Source organism: Cryptomeria japonica, chromosome 4 (assembly GCF_030272615.1).
Source record: "Cryptomeria japonica chromosome 4, Sugi_1.0, whole genome shotgun sequence".
Lineage (NCBI taxonomy): Eukaryota > Viridiplantae > Streptophyta > Pinopsida > Cupressales > Cupressaceae > Cryptomeria > Cryptomeria japonica.
This window is the reverse complement of record NC_081408.1, coordinates 369,470,915-369,491,912: the sequence shown is the minus strand read 5'-3', so window position 1 is coordinate 369,491,912 and position 20,998 is coordinate 369,470,915. Positions and strand designations below refer to the sequence as shown.

The 20,998-nt window shown below is 37.0% G+C and overlaps 1 protein-coding gene across 5 annotated transcripts in view; it reads left to right on the top strand.

Moving 5' to 3' along the window:
* Positions 1-20,998, top strand: part of LOC131047225 (thioredoxin-like 3-2, chloroplastic) — a 75,290-nt gene that overhangs the window by 14,587 nt on the left and 39,705 nt on the right. For 4 of the 5 annotated variants that reach the window (XM_057981095.2, XM_057981088.2, XM_057981101.2 and 1 more), the window contains exons 2-3: positions 1,575-1,649; positions 1,797-1,863. In XM_057981095.2, coding sequence (XP_057837078.2) covers positions 1,575-1,649; positions 1,797-1,863 — 142 coding nt within the window. Of the gene's footprint in view, positions 1-1,574; positions 1,650-1,796; positions 1,864-5,808; positions 5,866-20,998 lie in introns of those variants that run through there. The other variant, XM_057981116.2, reaches the window with a different exon arrangement.

Below are 20,998 nucleotides of genomic sequence, written 5' to 3'. Positions count from 1 at the left end.
AATAAACACAATGTAGTTTGAAAATACTTTGAAAATCCTAATTCTCGACTTGACGTCAACTGTCAAGGCTGTATACTCTTTAAAATCCATTCCATACTTAGGCATTTCATTACCTCCAAAGGCCAAAATCCAGACCAACAAGACCTTATAACTTATTCTTTAGGGTTGGGAGATGACATTGACCACAAAAGACTTGGTTTATTCGGCGAAAGAGGGGGTCCCCATTTGTAATGGGCCGATGTGTGAAAACGTCACAACAGTAATAATATTAATAATTTATTTAATTCCCCCATTTTTTAGACTTTAGGAATTAAATAATATCTTATTTTTCAAACTTGTCAGAATGGGGAAATTACAACAAGGCTCAAATGTTGAATTGCAAAATGGAGATAGGATAATCCACAATGAATCCAAGTGCCCTTTTTTGAAGCTCTCCAACGTTAGCCTATGAATTGAAATTTCCCTCCAAAATTACATAAAAACATTTTTATTATTAAGTGTTTAAAAACACTTTTCTAATAATTGAAATAATATCATCTAAGTTATTGAGTGTGCTCCTTTGGGCTCCTGATCTTGTATCAAGCGGGGCACGAGCCCTCCAACGAGAGTGGGTATGGTTTGCCTAGGCTCTGTCCAAGCAACCTAGGGTGCTTGGGCGGGGAAGGACCCATAGTGAATCTAGGGTGCTTGGGTGGGACCCTAACCCAAGATGCTCTTGAGTGAATCCAAGGGCCGTCCAAACCAAAAGGAAAAGAATAATTATTTTTTAAAAACATTTTTATAAACAAAAATGTGCCAAATACTTAATTTTGCCATGAAGTGATAAAATAGTGAAAATGGCATGCAACGTGAAGGTTTGTGCGGTCTCAAAGACCTTAATTTGGACTTAGTGGCAAATGCTTTATCTCTTGACCCCCCTACCTTGTATTGCGATAGGGAACGTGTCAAGGGTGTTGCCCCTCAACCTCGTTGGGGTTGTGCCCCCAAACTCCCATGGGGGGCATTGCTCCTTGAACCCCACTAGGGTGTGTTGCCCCCAAACCCCCATGAGGGCCACTGCCCCTCGACCTGATTGGGAACATTGCCGCTAAACTCCCATGAGGGTTGTTGCCCCTCAATCCCATTGGGGTCTCCTCTTTTAGCTTCCACTAGTTATTGTGATCTCTTGTCATATAAGAAACTTGATTACAATCAAGGAGGTTTGGGAGTGGAGAATAAAATTGACAACTTAGGCGATTATTTTTATGAGCACCATAATATCATACTATCAAACATTTAAATGTCATCATTATTATAAAATATAATATTATATGATATATCAAATGTATTTGCAATTCTGTATATTTTTAAATTTTTGTGTGCACACACTTTTTGTTTGGCCAATTCTGCATCATGGAATAAGTGGAAACATGTCTCAAATACTTAAATAGTCCTATAAAGGACAAACTATAAAGTAAATCTATTGTCTTAATTAACTAAACTGAATTACAGCATGCTTTTACGATCCAATTCTGATAGTATGCATCAATATATGTATGGACCCATAGCTTACACAGGCATCTTGTGGTTTCTAGGATGGCAACATGGTGCAGAAAATGTATATATTTAAAGCCTAAATTGGAGAAACTAGCAGCTGAATTCTATCCAAGGTATGCATGTTTTATATCTTAGTTTTGTTGTTTCTTGTTTGCTTGAGAATTATGATATAATCACAACAACCTTGTCTTAGGTGATTCTATAAGATGATTATTAGTGCTTCTGTTTAAACTGTTCATGTTTATTGTGCGTGTTTGCAGAGTTAAGTTCTACTATATAAATGTTAATTCTGTACCACAAGCACTTGTAAACCGTGCCAATGTTGTTGTAAGTTTCTCTTTAAACATCACTTGTTTAATTTTTTTGAATTTGAAATTAAGTGTTATTTGAAATAGTTAATTTAATGACTTTCCCGCATGCTTATTATTAAGTTTTAAACTATCCAGTTTTCAGTGAACCCCAAAAAATTGTTTCTTGGAGGCTGAGTACTTCTTTCCATGCCCCATAAATATTTCTGGTTTCCTTAAGCCTATGAAAACCTCATCTTGGGTAGACAGAGACTTAAAAAACATTTCTTGAAAGCTTGAAGTGTTTTTGTGTGGGTAGAATACATTTCATACACGAAACTTGATTTTGTCTCTTTCTCTTTTCTTGTCATACATTAAAGCTAACTGGTCTCGAACTCCACCAACTTGCTAGAGTCACAAAACATAAAGGAAACTACATTAAGGCTTTAAGCACTTAGCCATACTTCAAAAAATAGAGAAAGAACTTGTAAAGCAGCAAGTGCAGATTGGAGAGCCCTAGCAGACAGCCCGCTTAGAAGACTTGAGCTGTAGAACCCATCAGAGACTGAACAATCAACGAAGTCTGGGTAGAATAATTTTGGAGATGGTCATTGTTTTCATGAAGTATTTTATGTCTGATTCACTCATGCAGTTCTGATACATTTATTCCTGAGATTTAAATGAAAAATGTTTTCTGTCCACCAAAGCTTTTTATGACATCACCAACAACATTTTCTGCCATTTCCTGTTTCCTACATAATGCTACAAGTTTATGCCATTAACATATTATAGCTATCCCTGTTTCTTGAATTCCTAGTATCCATATTTGACTCTTGGATCAGCAGTGTTTTTTGGTAACTATATCATATCACTTCCTAAATCTTTCATAATGACACAGTGTCCCATATGGTCTGCTGTTGGTCTTCTTGTTCATGCACACTCTGACCTTGTGATATTCTGTTAACCTGTTTCACAGATGTCTGCATGTCTTCAAATTTCATGATCTGCATTTGCAGAAAGTAACCTAACTTCCTCATCCTAGAAGTACCAGTGATTGTTGGTACTGCTTTTTATTTTTGCCTTTGCCATGCTTCTGTTTTCTGCCAAAACCAACCATAAAGTTATCTGCATCCTGTTGCCTTAGTTTTTGGCACTCCTATTTCAAAATCTTCATTTTGTTCTATTAATGGCTAAGTCTATGTCTAGGGGTCTTATGAGTCTCGTAGTGCTATAATTTCATTAAGTCCCTGTAAAATCATCCAACACTCCGTCATTTTATTTGACTTGAGACTTTTACACGAATATCATGACCACTGTTGGGTCTTGACGGGGTTCTCACAACCTTTCTTGTTTCCGACAATGTTTATTGTCTTCACATTGTTCATTGAGAGTTCTTCGAAGTTGAAATCTTTCAAAGCGTTGGTCATAGTGCTGGTTTTCACAACTTCTTCAGGAACTGCCAAGGTTTTCAAAACTTGGTATCTTTCCGAAAGAGTTTCTCTTCAAATTAAAAGCTTCAGAAAGAACTTAAGTTTTCTTCACATGGTGGACCGCTCACTTGGTTTCAATACCATTGTCGGGAGCTGACAAGGTTTTCATGAATCATAACCTTGTCGAGCTCCGACACTGAACCAAGAACTTCAATTTTCTCAATTGAAGGAAAACAAGAAACAAGTTTTGTGAGTTGTGACAACTCTAATGGATGCCAACGAGGTTCTCACAACCTTGTTTGTGGTGAACACATAACTTACTCGAAGGCTCGTGAAGGAAGGGAAGAAACAAAGGGAGAGGAAAGGAAAAATAAAGAAGATAAAGTGGTGGCCAACTGAGGTTTTGAAACCAATGTTGGACTCCGACAAGGTTTCGATAACCTAGCTAAGTCCCAACTCTTTATTCCAAAAGACAATTTTGAAAGTTGGTGCCTACGGAAGCTATCTACCATGCATTAATTGCTGTCAGAGCTGAGGTAGATGGATTAAATGCAAGGGAATTTTAAGAGTAAAGCAATCAAATTTGGTCATTTTGAAAGCATGTGCAAGCGAGATTTGAGGGTTTTTGAGAGCACGAAGAGCAGAGTTGTGGCAAAGGATTGATAATGACAAAAAGTAGAATTTCTTTTCAGATTGTCCAAGATTAAGTGAACATTCCTGATCCTCCAGTAGTTGCTCTTGTTGCTCGTATTGAGCAATTTTCTAAAAAATTCTCAAAGCTAAAGTCGGGTATCCTAGGTGGCACTTTGCCAAAATTTTCCCAGATTTAGAAGGTAGAAGTCTGAGCTAAATTTAGGGAAAATGAAGTACAAATACTTGGGGTATGATCTTGTGATCTTCAATCAGCTTTTTAGAAATTATCCTTTGGATTCGAAAGTTATTTCATACTTGGTTTGTTCTGAATGAATTCTCTTGACTTGACACATCTTCTGAACCTGAAACCATCCAAAATCGTGAAAAAAGCAAAAAGCAACTTTCAAAAAGCAGCTTTCTATTTTTAGAAAAAAGCAAGTTCCTGGATTGGCCCCAAAATGCCAAAAACAAAACTTTCTAAATTTAGGAAAAAGCAAAAAGCAAATTTCCTAAAAAAGAGCAAGTTGTTAGAATTGACCCCCAAAAATTGCAATTTTAGTCCTTCGACCTATTTGAGACCATCCGTAGCGTTAAAACATTCTTTTGAATGTTCCTTCACTTTTTGACTATGACGACGACTCCAAATTTCATAAAACTTGACTCATTTCCGAGACTTAGAGACCGGAGACCAAAACCTTAAACTAAAAGCAAAACAAAAAAAGGGGGTCCTCATTTGCAATGGGGCGATGTGTGATTACGTCACAATAGGACTGAAAGGGATAAGCAGGACAAGGATAAGCTGAACTTTGAAGCATGCAATAGAAGTGCTGACAAGTTGTATGAAGTCATTGGTTGACCCCTTATCCCAACCCATTGATCAGGTGAGTTCCTCTTTCGACCCCAACTTTGTAGCTGGAAAGGAAATGGTCCAGTGACATGTAATCTAGATATACAATTCCAGTTCGGAATACCAGTACGGTCAGTCATTCTCATAGGAGTGGATAAAGGATTTGAAGGCCAAGGGGCCCCCTTTTATTGAGAGACTAAGGAATGTCTATGATAATTTGATTTTGGTAAGAAATGCCGTCAACATAGAGATAGCCAACACAAAACAAGAAGAGGCTATATGGCTACAAATAGATCTAGAGCTCAAAGAAATTGTGGACATGGGCTTGGATAAGGCTGCAACAAAAAATATTGCTCAAAATGTAATTGATACTAGGTGTATAATGTGGAGGGAGTGTATAAAATGGGAAGACTCTTTCCTTAAGTAGAATATTAAAGAACAAAACAAGCTTTTAAGAAAATGCAATAGAATGTAGACAAATATCACAAAGGAATTCATAAATATAGGATGCCAACTCAAGAAGAAGGATAATGCTAGGGATGCCACTGCAGATGAACTAGATGAACTGAAGGAAGAGTTTCAAAAGGTTGTTGATTCATTCTCAAATGAAAAAGATTTTGACAAAAGATACTCTGAAGAAGATGGCAACGATAGATTCTGCATTATCTTGGTATGACGCCATCCAGCTATTTCACCACCAAAATGGATAGTGTTTGTGCAAACAAATCTCTCTGGAAACTCAAAACTCAGAACGTGAGCACTCCTCAACACAAAGAGATTCCAATAGTAACACAGGCAATCAAAGATTACAAAGCATGCATGGCAGCAACACAATAGGTCCCAGTGGATGGAGCAAACATGGGCCAGCAGAATTAGCCTCCTCAGCATTAGTCACTCTTTTCTATTTTAAAGGTTTTAATATTTGTAAAGTTTGTTTGTATTAAAACTCTATTTTAATGATTTCTTTGAAAGAATCAATTTCAAAACTCTTTGGTAGATACACTTTAAAAAGTTATAAATATGTAATTAAAGGACTATTGAGGGGTCCTAATATTTGATTCTCGTTGCATTGCAGTGCAAGAGTGAGACACAATCAAGAAAGGATCAATAAAATTTTGCTCATTCCTAAAGTAACTTTTTGTCTGTGTGCATTTGAAAATGGATGTGATGCTTGGTATTTATTTCTAAGTCTGTGAGCTTGGGTAAATGTTTGAATATTGCTTTTCTTTGTAAATGTGATATTGAACTGCATGGTATTCATTTCCTTCTGGGGTGTAGTGAAATTTAAATATGAAAAGTTATCTATCTATCACTGGTATTCCGATCTTTGTATTGAGGTGTTGGTGGCATTCATTCTTCAAAAAGTCTTTCAGTCTTATAACTTGTGTGTTAAAACTTAAAGTTGATAATTTAAAAATCTATCTTTCTGTTTTGAACCCATTGAATGCATTTGTATCATGGGCATGGACAAATGTTAGTGCCTTTTCTACTTTTAGGTTGAAAGTATACCCCACTATTTAAATTTTAAAAATCAAAATTTTATCATAAAAGGGAGTTGTACCTTAATCAAAATTCAGAGGGAAGTTAATCAATAACTTATCCAACTGTTCGTTACTTATTTGTCTTCATTTTTGGACAAAATAGAGTCATAATAATTAAATCTTTGAGGAGATAAATCTGGAACCAACACTTCCCACCTATCCTATCCTTTGGTTATATCTGCCCTATCAGATGACCTGGTCGTTCATCTTGATCACCCAGTGAGGAGAGCATCTGTTCTTTGAAGATTAACCCTACAGATTGAATTGGATAATTGCTCTTTCTTTTGCATAGTATTTTCTCGTAGTGTTTGAATTTTGGAATACCAAACAAAATTTTAAAATCCATTTTCTCAATGATGTACCACTCTTGTTCCTGGGAATTTCCCCTGTAAGTTAAACCTATACCTTAGTTGGCAAGATAATCTACCATTTTTTAAGAAATTGTGCTTGGTGTGGATCCTTGAAATTTCATATTGACTAATGAGATTTACAACCAAAAAGTATTAGTTTTAATCAATTGAGTTTTTCTTATACTTGAGAAATTAATACTAATTTTGGTGTTACTGTCATGACCCTACCATAAGAAGAACAAGTTCAGCATAAGGAAAGTCGACTTGATGCAAAGCGTCACAATTTTCCAATCAGAAGTCTATACCAGCGAATGAATGAAGGATTAACAAGTTCGATAAGGATTAGTTAGGGCAACGATTAACTAACTCCAAGTGGTGCGATTGGTGAAAAGTCAAAGGGCATAAAAACAAGGTACAACTGTTGCAAGCAGTTGCCCTTGTGGAAGAGACATGCCTCTTCAAGGATTGAGAAGGTATAAAGGACAAAGATCAGCATTTGAAAAGGGATCATGATCGACTAAGAACAAATCACAGCAATCAGCAAACAAGGAACAATAAGAAGAATCAGAAATCATGCAAACAGCAGATACATAATTAAGATCAGATTCTCACTAATCTGATTCAGAACTGTTATGACCAGCATTTAATATGCTGAATAATTGTTCTTATGGTATATATTTAAGCTACACATTAATTGTCAATATTTATCTCAATGCATATTTGAATAGATATAAAGTGTTTATGTTTGCAATAATTTTGTGTAAAACCTCCATCATGTATGGAAGGCAAGAGGTATAGGAAAGAGGGGAACTAGATGGTTGCCATCTAAGTAGGCCACCCTAGGGATGCCCATGTTGCCTGCCCCTAGAGCCAAGAGGCAAAGATCCATTCTTGGGCTTAGGTAGGACAATCAAGAAACCCTCACTACGATCTTCTCTCTGACTCTGCAATGATGGCTATTGTATTTAGGGGAATGAGACTTAGATGGGGAAAGCAGGTACAAGCAACCCACTAAGTAGGCCACCTTGGGGGATGTCCATGTTGCCTGCCCATCAAGGCCAAGAGGGCAAGTGTCCACTTGTGGACTTAGTGTGGAAATTGCTTCGGGTGGACCTGTCATGTCTCATCCTCCAAAACCCTAATGTGTTTGAATAATATTGTAGATATTATATTAATATTGTGTGTTATGGTCTAACCCTATTAATTAGATATATACATATACATATACATATACATATATGTAACCAACATGTAACCACTTATGATGAAGACTCATTACAAGATTTGATCAAAAACATCCTAAGTGGCATTTTAAAGAACTAACTCAACTAAAACATGGAACAATAGAGGATTACATTGTTGAATTCCAAAAGGATTATATTTACAAATTTGAAGTCATATTTTACTGTTAATAAATACAAGCATAAAATGACTGTTAAAATTTTATGCATATTTATTGTAAATTTACTGTAAGTATTTTATGCATATTTATTGTAAATGACTGTAAATATATGCATAAAATTTTAACAGTCATTTTATGCTTGTATTTATTAACAGTAAAATATGACTGTAAATTTTTGTAAGTATAAGCATAAATATTAATAGTAAAATGTGACTGTTAAAACTTAATATAAGAATAAAATTTTAAAATTGCAAATAAATGGAAAATACCTGGAATTCCAGCAGCTCCGAGAAAGATGAGAAGGAAGAATGAGAAGGAAAGAAGTTGTTGTGAAATCTCCCACTGTCGTGAAATCTCGCAGTCACCCTAATCTTGCAGACACCCACTGCCGTGAAATCTCCCACTTCCATGAAATCTCGCGCGATATGCAGACCCTACCACGTCGCGCAGATATAAAGCAAAATTTTCTCTCATTTCGCGCCCTTTTTTGGCGACTTTAGGGTTTTTCGCGGGCTCCTGATTTTATGACGATTAATCGTGCGATTACTCCGCGATTTACTTGGATAAAATCGTTGACTCGATTTACTTGGATAAAATCGTTGAAAAAAGTCAATGATTAATAACCGCGGTTTTCGGAAATTAATCGCCAGTTTTGCCGATCCTCGATTAATCGGGTATAATCGCGTTTTATTGGCGATTGTTGCTTCTTTGATATTTATTATTTACAGTAATTTATTGTTAAGATTTTATGCTTATATTTACAATCATTTATATTTACTGTTAATAAATACAAATTTTAATATTTACTGTTAACATTTACTATTAATATTTACAGTAAATATTAACAGTCATAAATATTAACAGTAAATATTTACAGTCATATTAAATATTTATGCTTATTTACTGTTAATTATTAGTAATATTTGTTAATTAACAGTAAATATTTACAGTCATATTAAATATTTAATATGACCGTAAATATTTTGTTTGTAAATATTAACAGTAAATAAGCATAAATACAAATTTTACTAATAATTAACAGTAAATATTAGTAAATATTAGTAATATTAGTGTGTAAATGTTAATATTAGTAATATTAGTTTGTAAATGTTAATATTAGTAATATTAAATGTTAATATTAGTAAATATTAGTAATATTACTGTAATTATTAGTAATTTAAGAATTTTTTTTAATTAAATAGTTTAATTTTTTTACTAATTTTTGTTTAGTATTTATTGTTAAATATGTAATCTGATTGTGTTACTGTTTATTATTAGTAGATTTTGTATTTAATAGTAATTAATTGTAATCGGAATTTACATATTCATTTACAGTAACATTAAATTCATTTTTTGTTAAATATTCTTAGCTTTTAATATATGAAAATGTCATTTTCATTTAATATATATAGTCTATCATAGATTCATAATGTCATTTTCTCTAAAGTTATTAACATTTAATATACAAAAAAATGAAAATTTTAATATAAATGTCCAGTTTTCATGATGAAGCGTTAATATACACAAACCCAACCCCAGATCCCTCAAAATTTAAAAACTGAGTGTAATGCTTTTGTAGAATTGATTCTTGATCACAATGCCACGCCAAAAAGACTTTGCATGGACACATTGCACAACAATTCTTGGTAGCACGAATGTCAAGTGCAATTGGTGTCAAGATGAGATCAGTGAAGGAATTTATCGTTTCAAATGGCATTTGTCAAAAGAACGAGGAAATAACACCGAGATATGCAAAAAAATGCCCTGCAGATGTCTCGTATCAGGCAAAGCAATCTCTTGAAGGGATTGCTGAGAATAAGGCCAAAAAGGCAAGAATTGGGGTTTAACTAGGTTCTAGTTCTACAAATCCTAGGATGCACGATTCGGGTGAGGATGGTGAAGATGGGGGTTTCAAGGAATCTGGGTCGACACAATTCTATAGCACGTGGACCAAACACAGGTGGAGGAAACACTAATGCTTTCTTCCAACCGCGTACTACACTAGGATCACAAACCACTTCACTGAACAAGCAAAGAAGGTAATTGCTAGTTATTGGTACTCCTCTCACACGACATTCCATGCTTCCAGAAATCCATATTGGCAACCCATGGTAGATGCTATTGTAGCTGTAGGTCCTAGGTTTCAAGCCCCATCTTATGAATGATTGAGGGTTGGTATGTGTTGACGTGTATTTTGTACACAATCATACACAGAATAAAATACCCAAGGGTATCTTATCCTCTCTTGAATAAAATCTCTAACTGCTGAAGATATCGCAAGAAGGATCAGTTAGGGTGACTTCAATGTTCTTTTAAGTAGGGTCTCTACGTGTGGATAAGCACCAGTGGTCGTTGTGATTGCTGTGTCATCAAGGGGCCTTACGTTTCCGAAGTAGAATTTCCTAAACTAAACGAATTCTCAAAAAGATCAAAAGAGTAGGGCTTGCAAGAGATCTAGTCTAATCTAACCCTAAGAATGACTCAATGTGGACGAGACTTGGCAAGATTCTACCAACTTCAATATTGCCATAAAATAACAACTCAATTGAAATTGATGCGATCTTCTAAGGTAACAAATGATTTTCAATTCACCAAGGATCATAGACACTACCACAAAGGCACATATCCAAGATACAACAATGATTGAAGGTTTAAGTGATTCAAGTTTATCCAGTTGACCACGCAAGGCGTTCCTACAATCAGCAAGAAGCTAGTGGTTTGGAATATGAATCTCACCAAAGATCAAGCTCAACACTTAGTCCTTCAAACTTAAATACTACTTTGACTGAGAATGATTCAAGAAAGTAAACAACCATGAAGATAACCATAAGAATTGCAATAGAACACCATAACTTCAATATTTTATTGATCTCAAAGCCATCATGAACAACAATTGTTTGAAATTCCTTCTTCAAAGCTCAAGCTTGCTACAAAATACTTGCTTCTATCAAATTGCTAATCTCTAATCACTAATGCTGATATCTAATTTCTAGTTTCTAGTTCCAAAATGAAAAGAAATGAGGGTATATATAGCATCCTCAATTACAATGAACGGTCCAGATCAAAAGAAGATCAATGGCCAAGATTATGACACCTAAACCCTAATTAGGGTTTATTACAAATAGCCCCCTTTTTACTGAACAATATTAAATGCATAGCCAAATATTAAATTTGGCACGAAAATCTAGGAGACATAGACCAATGACAATTAAGGTGCCACATCATCTATAACAACCTCTCATCTAGAATCTTATTCCCTTTCCAATGCTCCTTTTTAGCATATGCAATGAATCTAGACACGATTCCTTTGATCTCAGCAATTGGAATCTCGGGAAGATTCTTCATTCGTTCCTCCAAGTGGATGACCTGATCGAAAGCCCTGAGAAGAGCAGCGTCCCATTCAGGTTCAAGTTCCTTGGTCTTCTCAATCAGGAGCATGGTAGCAAACATCTGGTCCCGTTGCTCATCTGTAATAACATTCTCATCTTTGCAAAAGATGACCTTGACTCTATCTTCTAATTCTTGCAAATCCACATCTGTCTCAACCGCAATCCTCCTGCCAAGAATAGCACATAATACTTCGAACACTTTGTCCTGGATCGGATGGATAATCTCCTCAACATGATTGCATTTAGTACTGATGTCCTCGAAGAGAACTTCCTTCATCTGGAGTAACGTCGACCACTGAAGTAAACTATGAGGTCCTCCATCCATTATCTTTTCTTGCACTAGGACCTTCCTTGATGTTTGTCTGATTACTTGCAAGACAGGAATGATAACATCTTTAGTATGAGCAAAGACAGCTACCGTTATCATCAAGTTGTGGATGACCTCAAGAACCTGAATAGCTCGGTGAATGGTCTGCATCATCCTTGGCTAGAGCATTAGGACATACCTCAACTGAATTCCCTAATATGATAGGCACAGGAACTCCATTTCCATGTTTGTGTCTGAATGCTTTCACATAAGCTGCCAACTGTCTTGTTACCTCAAGTAGCACTATTCTGTCTGTCGGATATCTTGGCAACATGTAGGGAGGTGAAGGACATCCATGAACTCTAATATATGTAAATTTTTGGAATTGGATAAACCATGCACCGTACCTCTTTACAAGTTCTTGTGCATCCTGAGATAGCCGGTTGTGAATCCCGCCTTGCAATGTCCTGGTGATGTTCATCGTGAAGGTATCATTGACTAACTTGTAGTTATTTCCTGGCGGATGATGCAAGTGAACATAGGAATCACAAACTCTGACTTCCCCGGGTCCTCTTCCAATTACCCCTCTGTGAGGTAGTCCTGCATACTCAAAGCTCCTGATCAAGGCATATATGATGTATGAACTCATGTGGAAGGACTTGGTAGCCTTCAATCTCCTTCACTGTACGTCCAAGCAATGGCTAATCATTCTAGCCCAATGGATTGTTCCTTTTCCTTGAACTATCACTTGGATGAAGTAGAACATCCACTTCTCAAAATAGAAGGCTTGAGGAGCTCCTGTGACTCGGTTGAGTAGTGTTATCAAATCTCTGTACTCCTCCTGGAAGTCGATCCTATGTGGTGTGTTCGGAATCTTGCTCAGGCGAGGACGACTCTTGAGTAACCAGTTCTTATTGATGATGCTTAGGCAAGTGTCTGGATCATCTTCATACATGGACCTGGCTCCTTCTAAGCTTTTATAAATCATATCTTTATGTTCTGGCAAGTGAAGAGCTTCACTTATAGCCTCCTCTGAAAGATAAGCAAAAGTGTCTCCTTCCTTGGACACTATCGATCTAGACTGTGGATCATAATGGCGAGCACACTCGATCATCAACTCATGGCACTGGATTGCTGGAGGGAAGCCGGCCGCCTTGATAATGCCACTTTCAATTATTCTCCTTGCGACAGGTGACGGCTTGCCAATGTAAGGGACCTCTCGAAACTTCTTCACACTGAAGTTTCCCAGGTTAGTATCTCCAATGTTGCCCCACTTAGACATGATCTTGGTCTCCAATTCTTCGTTCTTTTGATCTTCCTTCATGAGAGCTGGACGACTGGTGGATGCTCCCGCCTTTGGGGTCGCCATTGTAACACCTACACAACATTTCATAATAAGAAATAGATTTTGCAATGTATAAACATAAATTAGATTAAAGATTGAATTTAGGAAACTTCATGATAAGTCCTTGAGTTATCATTTCCTAAATACGATTGAGCTACTGGAAATTTCAAAATTTCAAAATTCAAAATTTAAGATCAATATTCAAAATTCAAGACAAGGGAAGACTTCGCCATACCTCACTTGAGAGCTAACTCTAAAAATGCAAAATAAGGAAATCGCCTAGGCAAAAAAATCGAAATTTGAAGTATCAATGCGATCCTCCTCTAGCAAAGGCGCCTTCCTTGTTAACTTCGCCAACTTGTGGGGTCTTCAATGTCTTGATGGCAAATTCGCTCCACTTGAACACAAACCAAGTTCGCACTCCCCTTTGAATGGAAATTTCGCACCTCTCCTTGATGAAATTCGCACCTTGTAATTGTCTTCTCCAAATCGCATGCAAAGGATGATTGAATGATGTTTTAAAATGCCATATCACACCCCCTTTATATAAGCGCTTACCTCCTTAATTACCTCTAGGCCGACTTTTGGAAATAAGGCAAAATAAAAACAAATTTTAAATAAAAATCAAGGCCGACTTTTTTTTTAAAAATATGGAAAATAAAACCCAAGCGCCCCAATTTATTTATTTAAAATAATAATTAATTAATTTAATGCCTTCGTATTTAATAGTTTCGATTTAAAAGACAAAATTAATTAATTAAATGTCTTGTGCGCACTTATTAAATGCCCATTTTATCGAAATTTAGCATTTGAAATAATTTGAAAATGATGTTAGCGCCAAAACATGAGAGATGTAAGGGGTACAAACCACATCGCTCTGGTCCCTGGGAGAGGGACAGGAGCGATCTAGCATTTTGCTCTTGAATTTCTCGCCTTTTACGTTCAAAATCACTTCCTCCACGTTGAAACTGGCATCTACATTGGGAATCTCGAGCTTGATCTATTCAATTTTGTAGATGAATGCCTCTTAAGATCATTATCGCCCTGGTCCCTGACTGAGGGACAGGAGCGATCTTGCATTTACCCCTTGGTCTTTGCCTCCTTAATCACTAATTTATATCACAAGGCAAGTAACAACTTTATTCTTTCATTCCACGCATAATAACTTGTCCTTTACAAAGCAAATTTGATATTTGAGTGAATATCGCCCTGGTCCTTGACTGAAGGACAGGAGTGAACTTGCCTCTTTGCTCAAGTTGGTCACCTTTTGATGTTTGGTTCCTTGCTTATCATCTTCTCAAAAACATTTTCGACCTTGTGCGACCTCGCCTTGACGTGGTTTTTGAAAGAAATGACCAGTCTAGTGAATATCGCCCTGGTCCTTGACTGAAGGACAGGAGCGAACTTTAGTCTATGGTGCAAATCCTCCATCATATTGATATCAAATTGTCTTCAAGGCGTAAAATGATGTCCTTTATTCCTTCTTGAACGTATGAAATGGGAGTGACATTCAACATTTAAGCACATTTGACTATTTCGCTCTGGTCCCTTAGTGAGGGACAGGAGCGAACTTGGATAATTTCATCAATTTTCATGGTCCTTGCAACTTTGTTCTTCTTCGAGGCGTTCCAAACATCATTGCCACCTTGTACCTTGGCTTGGAGTGGTTTAAACTTGGAGGAGAATATTAGATAGCCTTGATTTCGCCCTGGTCCTTGATTGAAGGACAGGAGCGAATTTTCACTTGTAAGCTCATTCGTGCTTTGCCAACGTTTAAAAACTATCTTCAACGGATCCGCTATGCTCCCCTTCGTTCGCCTTTGACATGGAATTCGTTTCAACTTGGCAAGAAATTTGTCTAATGAAGAAATCGCTCTGGTCCCTTGGAGAGGGACAGGGGCGCCTAGGACAATATGGGCTTCACTTGGCGTTTTACAATCTTCAAATTATCTTCAATGGGTTCGTTACGCCTCCTTTGCTTGCCTCAAACTTAACACTCACTTGATCTTTGCCCAAAACTTGTTTTATAAGGAAAATCGCTCTAGTCCCTGGGAGAGGGACGGGAGCTATCACTAAAATTCGCCCTGGTCCCTGGCAGAGGGACATGAGCGATTTTGCTTCTAGGGCCAATTTTCCTCATTATGGTACTTTCAAGTTATATTCAACTGATAAGATGTACTTCCTTTGTTCTTCTCAAATCGCGAAATCACTCAAATCCTTCAAGGACAAGGCAATTTTGGATTTCAAGCTCCGGTCCTTCAGTGAGGGACAGGAGCGATTTTTGTTCCTGGCACATTTCCTTGTTTGCAAATTTCTTCAAATTATATTCAATGGACAGAATATGCCCTCCTTTATATCTTCCAATCCAAAAATCGTCTTGATCCTGCAAGGACAGTGAAATTTTGAGAAACAAGCTCCGGTCCTTCAGTGAGGGACAGGAGCGATTTTTGTCCTTGAGGGCAAAAGTTCAACTTCTTATTGCAAACGACTCAATCCTGGCGCTCTATCATGTTGATTTCACCTTCCATTACGTCCTTGACGCTTCAATTTGATCAAAATGAGGTCAAAATGGTCTAAGTGAGTCATTTCGCCCTGGTCCCTGACTGAGGGACAGGAGCGATTTGGCCTTAAACTTTAAAAATTTGCCATTTTGAGTCTCAAAAATCTTTCAAAACCTCCAATTCGTGTTCAACTGCATCTCCTGGTGACCTTGCACAAGACAAATGAAATAAATTAATAACCAAGATGCATAAAATATCATTTTCGCCCTGGTCCCTGACTGAGGGACAGGAGCGAACTTGCTTCCACAGGCCAAAATATCAAGATTTTAGGACCTCAATCACTTCACAAGGCAAAATTAAGCTATTTCCAATGCCTAGGATCAATTATCAAAATTTCCAAAGTTTGGTCAAAATCACAAAAAATTCACAATCCCATCATCAACACTTAGGCAAAAATTCGGACTTGCATTCAAAATTCCGACTGAACCTAGACAGACTCACCTGACCCCTGACAATTTACCCTATTTCAAAATTGCATCTTACGAGAGGAAGCTCAACAATCTCTCAAAATTGGACTGGACTCTGGCTTAAAATCATCGAAACGGAAACCCCAAGGCTTAACCCTGGTCCAGACGACCGACTCACCTACTCAAAAGCAGAGAGAGAAACAGGCAAAACCGAGCAAAAAGAGGGGGTCCCCATTTTAATGGGGCGATGTGTGAAATGGTCACAACAGTATGCTAAAAGATGCAGTAGAGGATGTTCAAGATGTTGTTAAACAACATCGATTGCAGTGGGCTAGAACTGGTTGCAGCATCATGTCAGATGGTTGGACAGATAGAAGGAATCAAACTCTCATTAACTTCCTTGTCTCTTGTGAGATTGGCACTGTTTTTTTGAAATTTGTGGATGCATCTAAATGATGAAATCCACAAATGCATTGTTTGAGATGTATGACATAGTAGTTACGGATGTAGGGCCACAAAATGTGGTTCAATTTATCACAGACAATGCTGCTGCTTGTGTTGCTGCAGGGATACTTCTGACAGATAAATACCCTTCCATGTTTTTTACACCATGTGCAGCACATTGCCTTGATCTAACCCTAGAGGACATTGGAAAAATTGAATGGGTTAAGGCGGCATTTCAGAAAGCTCACAAGGTTACCAAATTTGTTTATAATCACACAAGGGTTTTGGCTATAATGCGCTCTTTCACAGGAGGCAAGGAGCTAGTTCGACTAGGAGTGACATGATTTGCAACATTTTTTCTTGCATTACAAACATTATGTGAACAAAAAGGTAATTTGAGGCGAATGTTTGTTTCAGTTGAGTGGATGGAGTCTGGTTTCACAACTCAAGCAAATGGCATAGCAGTGGCAGAGTATATGTATTCTACCACATTTTGGGAATCTATTGAACAAATTGTAGAATTTTTAGAGCCTTTAGTAAAAGTCTTGATACTAGTGGATGGGGATAAACCCCCCATGGGATATGTGTATGAGGCCATGGATAGGGCCAAGGAGGTGATAAGGAGTAAGCTGGAAAATAACAGGTATAGTTATATGCCGTTGTGGGACATAATTGATAGGAGATGGGATGGACAAATGCACACTCCTCTCCATGTTGTGGGATACTTGCTCAATCCTCTGTTATTCTATAAGACTGACTTCATGGAAATTGATGTTGAGATCAAACAAGGCTTCTTCAAGTGCATGGAAATAATGTTTCCTGACTTGGAAAAATTTGATGCGGCTACGATAGAGTTGGAAATGTACAAGCATGCTAAGGGCTTTCTCTCTTCTAGGGCTGCTATACAAAGCAAAAAGACCATTCAACCAGGTAGACTATAAACTTTTGACAATCTCTTTATTTTGCCAACATGCTCATTAAGTTTGTTAAGATTAGAAGATATTCTTAGTCTTACAATATCATCTCCATATAATGTGTTTTTTAGCTGCATGGTGGGCTTCTTTTGGAGACGAAATACCAAATTTAAGGTGGATGGCAGTGCGCATTTTGAGCCAACCATGCAACTCATCTGCTTGTGAGCGTAATTGGAGTGTGTTTGAACACATACATTCCAAGAAACACAACCGCCTATCACAACAACGACTGAATGACTTGGTATTTGTTCATCACAACCTCCGCTTGAAGATAAGGAAAACTCAAGGTGAGAATATTAATATATAGTTGCAGTTTTTGAAATTGTATTCACTATTCATTGTGTTTTTCATTTGTAAGGGAAACACTAATTTCTACATGGGCAAAATCAGGAACTATTGAGGAAGGCTTGCCAATTGACCTCGATGAGATATATCCTGAGTGTGAGTTGATTACTGCTGATGATGCTGATGATGATGACGATGTTGATGATTATGTTGTTGCTGATCGTCCGCTTGAGCCTAAAGATTTTGATCTCATGAGGCAAACCAACTTTGGTCCTGAATGGGTTGAACGAATTAGGACAAGCTCTTACCCAAGAGTTTCATCATTAGGGCCTCCTGCCCTCTAGCATGTCATTGCCTACATTTGAGATTTTGGAATTTTGTACTTAGTTTACAGGTTGACTTTGTTCAAAGTCACAAACTATATTGTAATTGACATTTTGACATCTATCACCATATAGATATTATTTATGGTGTAGTATATTTTGTGCAACGTAATCAGTGATATGAATATAAACAACGAAAATCTATTTCTTGCAATTCATGTGTTCAAGGGTCTATTTTATTTGCCTACAATATCTCTATGCTATGGAAATACCCTAAAATATATAAAAAAAGTAGTTTTTGATTGTTTTTCTGCAATTTTTTAACGTTTTTTTGTATATCCGATTTTTTCCTGATTTTTTGAAAAAATCTTATACTTTTGTTTTGCTGATTAATTCCCCAAACGATTATTGCTTCCTTGGCTTAGACACTTAAAAGGTTATAATCTTTAAATGAAATATCTCCAAAATGGACGCCCACCTTATGTCTTGAAAATGATACTTTATAAAAAATATCAATAAAGTGCATTATGGCGTCCAAAGTAAATAAGTGATTTGTTTCATAAAATTAACTTTTTCTTCTTAAGGCGTCCATCTTGCCTTATTAATAATTTACTAATAAAATATTTTCCCTCAACCATGAATTCGCTCAACATAAGCTCAGACTTGCCAAAATAGGTCCAAAAATGTTGGAAGACCAACTGCTCAAACTAACTTGCTGGAAATAGTCATCTGAATAGACCTGTTGAAACCCTGCTAAAAATAGTACTTACTAAAAATAGTAAGTGTGTCCAAATGCATTTTAACCACATTCTGAGCAGCTGTCGCAACTTACTAAAAATAGTAAGTCCAGAAAAGTCTTCAGATTCATTTGCATGTCATATCATTGTGAAGCTCTTTGAAAACCCAAAAAAACTCAGAAAAATGAGTCGTCCTCGCCCCCACTTACTAAAAATGGCAAGTTTAACAAACTCCATTGATTGCTACGCATGTACCATCATTGCGAAGCTTTTTGAAAACCCAGGAGGAATTCGGAATCAAAACTGTAAAACTCCAACATGGAAGCCACCAAAATTGCCAAACATCCTCCTAGAAAATAGGAAACCCTAATTCTGCCTCTGACTAACCAACGGGTCTCGGAATTGACTAACAGTCCCCAAAACAAACTAGAGTGGAAAAGGAGACATTACATGCCTCTAGCATAGTTCTATTTGTAGTAGCAAGAGTCATTGACTATGTTTGATTTGTTTGGAACTTTGTACTTAATTTATAGATTGATTTTATACACAGTATATTTTTTTAAAATTTTGTCAATTGTCAACATCTAATTATTTATGCACTATTTTTTTGTACAATTTATGGGTTAAACTCTCCATTTTATTTGTTCTCTATATCTATATGCTATGGAAATGCCTTTAAATTTAAAAAACAAATAGCTTTTGTCGCTTTTTTCTACATTTTGATCGGTCAAAGCTAGAATAGGCTCGTTGGTATTTTAAATCCATTTTTTTCTGATTTTTTCCAATTTAAATGTTGTTCTTTTCAAAAATCTTATACTCCTGGTTTGCCGATTTTTTCTCCAAAAGAATTTTGCTGCTATGCATATGACAACTGTTGACTTCGTGGTCAACACCTCCTTCGGGGTTCGCAACATGGCTTAACCGCCTCCCGTGGATTTGGGTAAGTCTAGTGTTTGTGACGTTCGTTGATAGCTCGAGCTTTTGGCGCAACGACAAACATACCAACGATTGGTATCAGAGCCTTGGGTCACGGGTTCAAATCCCGGGAGGTCTCCTTCATTCCGTCAGTGTGGAACCCTTAGTCGGTGCTGAGGGGGAGATTGTTGACTTGGTGGTCAGCACCTCCTTTGGGATTCGCGACATGGCCTAACCGCCTCCCATGGATCTGGGTAAGTCTGGTGTTTGTGACGTTCGTTGATAGCTCGAGCTTTTGGCGCAACGGCAAACATACCAACAACAACACCTTGAATTTGTTGACAATACCACTACTAGTGGTAGGAGGTAACAAGAATGCATTGAATAGAATAGACAACCCTAAAACTGTGTTACAGGGTTCAAGGTTGCTATTGCACTGCTATAATGTACCGCCCCAAATCCAAAACCTTGCAATTTTCACAATTTTTCCTAAGCAGACATTTCATCAAATAGTTTGCATGTAGTCATATTATGGCACATTATCATATTAACTATAACAGATTATTTCCTCAATTCTCATCTGCTGATAAAAACTCAACTTTACAAGAAATTACTGCATAACAGAATCAACAGATAATTTTTAATGATCCCCAGTCTTGCTATTATAGAATAATACTATGCTCAGAAGTTACATATGGCAGAATTTATCATTAATGAATCATTTAATATTTATAAACCAATTTGCTGATCTCTGATTAACAGCTTCATTACAATCAAAACTCCATGTGATAATTGTACGACACCCCATGCAATGGTACAACTCCCTCGTTGTGATGGTATGACAACTTTAAGGGGTCTGCAACTTCATATGGGAAGCTGCATCAGCATTAATCAACCCTAATAGGCTGTGCTTGGTGTAGAATTAAGCTCTTAACCTTTGAAAATATGTGTCAACCCCTTCTTTCTTCCCTTGGATGATTTACAACCTTTTTGGGAAGTGTACAGCCGTCCTCCTCTTTGCCACGAATCCTCCTTACAAGGCAGTGTTGACTTGAAAAGATTATATTTTGCTACATTGGATATTAGGAAAGGCCGAATGCCTTGTATTAAATTAAGCTTACCTCTTGAAATTATACGGTTCCTTTGGGGGTTAGGAATGAGGTATGACTGAGCAAGGTCTGTAATATCCCCCTTAATTTTTCCCAAATTTTTTCCACAATTACATTCAACACAACACTTGTTATGGTTAGGAAATGAAAACCAAATTCTGCTGAAAGTAACCCTC